The sequence below is a fragment of the Sinocyclocheilus anshuiensis genome, unplaced genomic scaffold (genome assembly GCF_001515605.1).
Source record: "Sinocyclocheilus anshuiensis isolate Anshui unplaced genomic scaffold, SAMN03320099.WGS_v1.1 scaffold915, whole genome shotgun sequence".
NCBI lineage: Eukaryota > Metazoa > Chordata > Actinopteri > Cypriniformes > Cyprinidae > Sinocyclocheilus > Sinocyclocheilus anshuiensis.
The window spans coordinates 356,375-363,993 of record NW_015542378.1 but is presented as its reverse complement, the minus strand read 5'-3'; the positions used below and the strand labels follow the sequence as shown (position 1 = coordinate 363,993).

Genomic DNA, 7,619 nt, shown 5'->3' with positions numbered 1-7,619 from the left:
ACCCCAAGAAAAAAAAAAAAAAAAATAGTGTAATTACTTCCACTCCTAAGCGGCCCCATTGTAAACAAAATCACATTTGTTTTGCCTTTGTTCATTAGCTTGCGTTTCCTCTAATCAAGAAACAAGCCAAATATGTTACATTTCCTCAACTGCACACAAGGAAAAGCACAGTTTGTCCTGTCCTGATCTCTGTGATGTCATCGGTTCCCTCTCTAGCCTATCAGATCACATACCGCCTGAACTCCACCAATAGCAACACAGCCACGTTTGACGTCTTGAACTCCAGCGCACGGCAGTATACCGTCACCGGACTGAGGCCGGAATCCGTGTATGTGTTCCGTATCCGAGCGCAGACACGCAAGGGTTGGGGAGAGGCAGCGGAGGCTTTGGTGGTCACCACCGAAAAGAGAGGTAATGCATATTGTTGTCAACAAGTCAACAAGTCAAGCTCAAACTGAACATCACATCACAGTGTGTGACATTAAGCAAGAAATAAATGATAAACAGTTCAAATTAAACAGTAATAGCCATCCATGTGCCTTCCCCATCCATATGATCTCTTTGTCACAGGTTCATGTAATTAGATCTAAAGTGCATGTTTGTGTGTTCATGTCTCTGAATGGAGACGTCTATGGTCCACTGAGGTCAAGTTCAAAACAAATCAATCCCTTCTAGCCAGACCTGCTTTGGTGTGGTTTGAAACGTCTGGAGAAAGTTTTGCTGCACTGACTTCCACTCAAGCAAAGGCACATTCCTCTTACAGAGTATTATAATCAAACTTTAGATTATTTATCCAGTGCACTGATCCAGCGTAGATATCAGAGGTTTTGAGTTGTAAAGTGTTCTTATATAATGTAATATAAATTTCATAAATTCTCCATAATCTAATGTATTTTTTAAAATTGTAACAGTGTTCTGCAGGATTATAAGTGTGCAGTGAAGCATTGATAATATTGTATGGCTGCACATATAAAACCAGTGTTGGAATGATAATTTAAAGCTTGCTTCCCAGGCTACAAGTAAAATTGCTTACCAAAAGTATAGCTAAACTAAAAATTAAACTACATTGAAGCTTTTTAAATCACCATTTGCTATTGCTAGTCTCAGGGTAAGGGCACAATTACTTCCTAAAGATAACTTTATGGACAAAAATTTTAATATACCTTTGAGATGATTATTTTTTTTTCCATTTTCATGTATCAGATTATATAATTGAAATGTATGTCATTTAATTCCGCTTTCAGAGCACAAAAAAAAGATCTCTGTTAAAGTTAAAAGCAATATGTTTAAACAGATAAATTGCAATAAAAGTCAATACGCTGTATTAAATAAGAAAAGTCATAATGGCTTGATTAAAAACTTTTAAATATTTGGCTTTGTTTAAGGTTTTTAATGTGCTTATGCTTGACCTTTGACCTCCAGCTCGGCCCCAGCCCACCAGCCGTCCCACAGTCCCTCAGGAAAACGTACAGGCACGCAGCGTGCTGTTGTCATGGGAACCCGGCAGCGACGGTTTATCGCCGGTTCGGTATTACACGGTTCAGGTCAGAGAGCTGCCTGAGAAGAACTGGACGGTTCATTCTGCGTCTGTTAGCCACGAGTCCAGCTCCTATATTGTTGACAGGTACAAAAGACATCTGGTGGGAAGTTTTGTGTGATTTGACTTGAAAGTCCTTCATGCATAAAGTCACAGTACTTCACTGCACAGATTTTCCATCAACAAGTGACGATACTTGTAACTTTATACTGGCTTTACGCAAAGCATATTCCGAGCAGAAGCCTGTGTTTTGACTTGTGTGTGATTTTTATTATTTTTTTCAGACTGAAGCCCTTCACCTCCTATCAGTTCAGAGTGAAGGCCACTAATGATATTGGAGACAGTGACTACAGCGAAGAGAGTGAAGCCATTACAACACTACAGGACGGTTAGAACATTTAACACTTTCCTCTTCTTTCCACTTCTCTTGTACTCTTTATCAGTGTTTTATTGTGGACTGTACATCCAGCATTTCAAATGTTCTTACCTTGTGTCCAAGACTGCCCAAACTAGTCTTTAGTACGTCAGGCAAATGGTCTTCCAGCCTAATCAGCTGACAAGCGCCCCAAACCCCTCTAAAATCTGCAAACCAGACAAACCCGTGCAGGTTGGGAGAACCAGCTTACAGTAGGCTGCTTTAAACTGCCTTTTTCAGCAGTGTTATTATGGCCAAGATTGAAGTCAACATCTCATATGTTCTGTAAACAGTGTGGCAAACAACATTTTTGGGAGACGCTCAGTTAAATTATTTTAAAAATGAACAGATGAATTACTGCTTACAAACAAACGCTTAGCAGCATCATTTGGTTCTTCTGGCACACTGGAAAAGAGCTGTAATAAATTAGTGCTTTATTCGATTTGAGGATAAAAGTCTTGTTTGTGGGGTAAAAAAAAAAAACATTTCCAAAAGATAGATATAAATAGTTCAATATAATTTCAGTGGACTACAGTATTTCACCCAATATTTGTGTGTGCTATGTATCAGTAAGGTTTTTTTTTTTTTTTTTTGAGAGGAATTAATACTTTTATTTGGTGTGCATTAAACTGCATTAAAAGAAACCTAAACAAAAAAAGTATCAGTACCACAAAAAATGTAAGCAACATAGCCGATTTTTAACAATTATAATAAGAACTGTTTTTAGCACCAAGTCAACATATTAGAATGATTTCTGAAGGGTCATGTGACATTGAAGATTAGAGTGATAATGCTAAAAATTCAGCTTTGCCAACGCAGGAATTAATTACATTTTAAAATATATGAAAACAAATTTTGAATTGTAATAATATTTGACAATATTACTGTTTTCTCTGTATTTCTTTTTTATCAAATGAATGTAGCCTTGATGAGCATAAGAGACTTCTTTCAATATATATTTCCTGTATAGACAGTGTTGCAGCTCACTAGGTTTTGGAGCAGAGCCATATCCTTCTCTACATGGTCCCGCCTTCGTTTTTCTCTGAATATATACAGCCAAATCATTCTGTATGTGATGTGCGTTTCATGAATTGACCATTATATAGCACACAGATGCTATTCAGGCTGTATTACGAGAGCTTGACTTCACTGTCATGATAGCAGCCGAGCTCTTATTGTAAACCCAGGTGATGCTATTGTGTTCCAGCGATGATGTCATTGCTGGAGGCAGTAGAATAAGTGAGGTAATACAGTATCTCTGGTTGTTGTGAAGTAACTTTAGTGAAGTGAGACGGGCCATGCATAATGCCTGTTTAAAACCCGACACAACAAATCAGGCTGTAAGAAAGGCTTGGCATGTTTAGCAATGCAGTGTTTATGTAGCGTAAGACATTGTAGCTGATGCAGCAAAACATTCAAAGAGATGCCAGGTGCACAATTATCTTTCTGTCCCTCCCTCTCCATTTAATTGTATCTCTTGCTTTCTCCAGCTCCTGACGAATCTCCCACAATCCTAACTGTCACGCCACACACCACAACCTCTGTGCTGATATGCTGGCAGGTAAGTGGGAAGGGCTTTTCACTTATAGCACTTACATGCTTTTCCATCAGCGGTTTGTAATAACAGAGCAGGAGAGCACAGTATGTATCTAAAACACATATTCTCAAAGTCACTCATGAATTATCCTTTCAAAGAGGGCTGGTTTTAAAAGCCGCAGGCCTCTGGTTCACGTCTGTATCCATTCAGGTGGAAAAAAGGTGAGTGAACTGGTTCCTCCCCCAGAACCAGTTAATTCACGCTTTACTGTGGGGATTTTCCTGATTTGCTTATTAAACTTGAGCTTAGAATTAGCAAAAGCTTGGTTTATCCTTGCATTTATCCAGAGTATAAAGATGTCTTCCCTCCGGCTATTAGCAACATACATGTTTACACAACCTCCAATTGCATGTACTCAACATGACTCAATGCTAGATACAAATCAAATGGCAAAAGCTTAAAGGGGGCGGGACTGTCTTTTTTCTGACCAGTAGCAGAAGGAGCAATTCTGTTTGCTGACACCAGTGGCGCAGATATTCCGCACTTCACCTTTAATGACACTGTTGATTATGTGTGGTGACATTCGCTCAGCATGTCCTGTCGTCCTTAGCCCCCTCCTGAGGAGAAGATTAACGGGATCCTACTGGGCTTCCGAATCCGATATCGGGAGTTGCTTTACGATCGGCTCCGAAGTTTCAGCGCTCATGCTATCAGCAGTCCTTCAACCAGCTGGGCAGAACTCACATGTAAGCATAAGACATACAGTATCACTAGTGAAATGTCTCTCGATGTGTGCCCTAAGCGAGACATGACCCATAATTGATTCATAGCCCAAATCATACATATGTTTAAAAAAATGTAATAAACTATTAATATATAGATTAATCTTAATAATAATCAAATTTAAGAATAAAATATTCATACAAAATTAAAAATCTTCATTAATGGCCTTCATTTTATACTCAGTATGAACTATTTTAAAATATTTAAGCTCATTTATAACTCATTCTTGTTATATTAACTAATATTTTAATTGATTCACAGCCCAAAACAATAAATATATTTGAAAAATGTATTATAAAGTAAGGAAAATTAAATAAATGTTCAATTAATATTGATATTAATCAAAATTAAGAATGAAATGTTCATACAAAAATGAAATATCTTCATTAATGGCCCGTTTGTTCAAAAGTATCATTTTATTAAACCAAGCATAATTTTATATTCAGTATTAACTATTTTAAAATATTTAAGCTGGTTTCTCACTCTCATTATTTTTCTGGTCATATCTTCATTATTAATGTTCTCCTCTTCCTGCACTTCCTCTTCTGCAGCTCCATACAGCATACAGAATCTCAGCGATCCCTCCCTCACTCAGTATGAGCTGGACAGTAAGTCACTTCCTGTTTCTTCTTGCTATTTTTTCCTTTTTGTCTTTCCCAGTCCATAAAGCTGATATATGATTGTGTCTAATCTAGTACATGTCAAGCCTTACTTAAGAGTTGAGAATAGGCAGTCTAGATGTTTGGGCTAGCTGCTGTTCTCACCTCACGTCTAGAGTGCTAATGCATTTAAGAGCTGCATCTGGTTTCTCTCTGCCGTTGATCTCTGCTGGAAGAGCAGTGTGTAAACTGAGTTTAGATAAGCAGACTGACTCATCTTTCAGGATGGGAGCTGACACAGTTTCCAGGGAAAGCCTGAGTCAAAGTTAATGGAACAAAGATGGTTGAGAAAGTGGAACATTTAATATAAAGTGAATCGCATTGTTTGTCTGTTTTAGTTTAGTTTTTTTTGGAAGTAGATAAAACTTGTTGTAAAGTGCCAACCATGTATGAAAGAAAAAACTGCCATTTGTGATTTTTGCTCTTCTGTAGATCTTACGAAACACAAGCGCTATGAAATCAGAATGAGTGTCTATAATGCTGTTGGTGAGGGAGCAACTAGCTCACCACAGGAAGTCTTTGTTGGCGAAGCAGGTAAAAACCTTTATTACCTTTATGAAGTTGTTCTTAGCTTACAAACAAAAAGGAGCAAAACTTCACCTCACATCGATGTTCCCTCACAGTTCCCACTGCCCCACCTCAAAATGTGGTCATCCAATCAGCTACTGCCACACAATTTGATGTGACGTGGGACCCGCCTCCGTTGGAGACTCAGAATGGAGATATTCAGGGTTATAAGGTCAGACTCTGATGACTATGTGGAAAATGTTTTTAGTGTGACTCCCATGTACATTTTCTGTATGATGGTTATATGTTGACCTTCCATGACTCATGGGATTTTCTGAATTATTTAGACTGTTTACTATTACATTCAAACTAAATTCTTGTGCAATTTATGTGGAGAAATCGGTGTCAGTAATTTGCTCTGTAACTTGATAAAATCTATATGTGAAGGTCATTTTTAAAAAGTTGCAAAAATAAATGATGAGGCTTGGAAAATGTTTCCAAGACCTTTATAATGTGACCTTTTAAATAAGAAAGGAAATAAGTTTTTTTTTTTTTTTTAAATCAACCCCTGGGACATAAAAGTGCATGAAGCTAAAGAAACGCCTAAAACAGACATGCAAAACAATAATATGAGTGTGACCTTTTGTTTTATTCTTGCAGATTTTCTTTTGGGAATATCAGCGGAAAAACGAGACCGAGAAACTGAGGACTCTCTTCCTGCCAGAGGGAGGGGTGAAGCTCAAGAATCTAACGGGTTACACCACCTACATGATCAGTGTTGCTGCTTTCAATGCAGCCGGCGATGGGCCACGCAGCCTACCGACCAGAGGAAGAACCCAGCAAGCTGGTGAGGAAACTTTACAGTTAGTTCTGTCCTTACCTGTCTTGTCCAGGACCTTCATGCATATCACAATAGTTAACAAAAACGCTTGTTCCAGGTCATTTGCTAAGCATATGAAGTATTGGCATATGAAGTATTGGAAGACCACTCTAACTGCACTAGATAGATTTTAAAGCTGAATGCAGTCATTTTACTTTTAATAGCTATCTAAATTAACACAGGCATAAGACTGCAACTTATTTTACTGTAAACACATGGGGAGTCAATCAGAAGTTTGTAATGATGGAAACTATTTGAAATGATTTAATTATTTATGAGTCCAAGAACTTCTGGAATGTGAACCGCTGCTGACAACAGGCCAAAAAATATCAAAAACTCAAGTTATCCTTTGCTTCTAATCAGTAAATCTGCTATCTGCATTTGTTTGTGTGTATAGAGTTCGGTCTGATGAAGCGCAGTAATTTCTGCCTTATTCAGCCTTGTGGTTTTCATTCGGCATGCCTGTGAGTTGGCTCGCGGCTCAGAGCATGTGTGGGACACAGTCTCTAGACTGTTCTCTCTTTCAGGAGGAAATGTTTCCCTGGAGTCTGAGTGAAATATGCTTTTGTATAATAGGACAGAGGATGTATAAAAATGATATTCTGAAGCCTCAAAATTGAATGGTGGAAACATACACTAGGTTTATTCTTTATTTTTTCTTATGAAGAAAAGATGATGTGACAAATATGACAGAATTCACCACTAGTATAGATTGATTCTCAAGCGAGTGATTCTTGTGAACTGGTTCTTTTAAAGAATCAGTGAAAAAGACTCAAAAGTCATCGATTTGAAACAATCTAGCAAATTAGTTTTTGAAACATCAGAGCGTTTAATTAATTAACAGCTAACTTACTGACTGGATTTGGAGTTTTGTTAGATGGTTAAATAAAAAAAATAAAAATAATAAAAAATATATATGTATTGTTTGGTTTAGTTTGCAGTTAAAGGGTTAGTTCACCCAAAAAATTTGCCCACAAATTACTCACCCTCAAGTCATCCTAGGTGTTTATGAAAGTGTATGGGGGGGGGTGAACAAAGGCCTCCTGTAGCGAATCGGTGCATTTTTGTAAGAAAAATATCCATATTCAAAACGTAATAATAAAATAACAAACTTTAATGTAGCTTGCGCCAACAGTTGTACACGGAAGCAGCTCCGGGCTGATGACGTATGAGGTCAGCTTTGCGCATGCGCCGCTCAGAAGTGACGCATGCGGAAGCGCAGGGGAGAGATCAAAACAAAACACCGATCACTGTACAGAAGTACAAAACGAGGATTTGTAAAGAAGAATGTCGGAGGATTT

At 37.9% G+C, this 7,619-nt stretch overlaps 1 protein-coding gene across 1 annotated transcript in view; it reads left to right on the top strand.

The window, feature by feature from the left end:
- LOC107692460 (protein sidekick-2-like) overlaps nt 1-7,619 on the top strand; it is an 80,165-nt gene that overhangs the window by 53,778 nt on the left and 18,768 nt on the right. Inside the window, exons 27-35 of the mRNA XM_016491505.1 lie at nt 217-411; nt 1,423-1,624; nt 1,822-1,925; nt 3,443-3,513; nt 4,100-4,235; nt 4,824-4,880; nt 5,364-5,465; nt 5,555-5,670; nt 6,099-6,285. Of these exons, the coding sequence (XP_016346991.1) occupies nt 217-411; nt 1,423-1,624; nt 1,822-1,925; nt 3,443-3,513; nt 4,100-4,235; nt 4,824-4,880; nt 5,364-5,465; nt 5,555-5,670; nt 6,099-6,285 (1,170 nt within the window). The remainder of the gene's footprint in view (nt 1-216; nt 412-1,422; nt 1,625-1,821; nt 1,926-3,442; nt 3,514-4,099; nt 4,236-4,823; nt 4,881-5,363; nt 5,466-5,554; nt 5,671-6,098; nt 6,286-7,619) is intronic.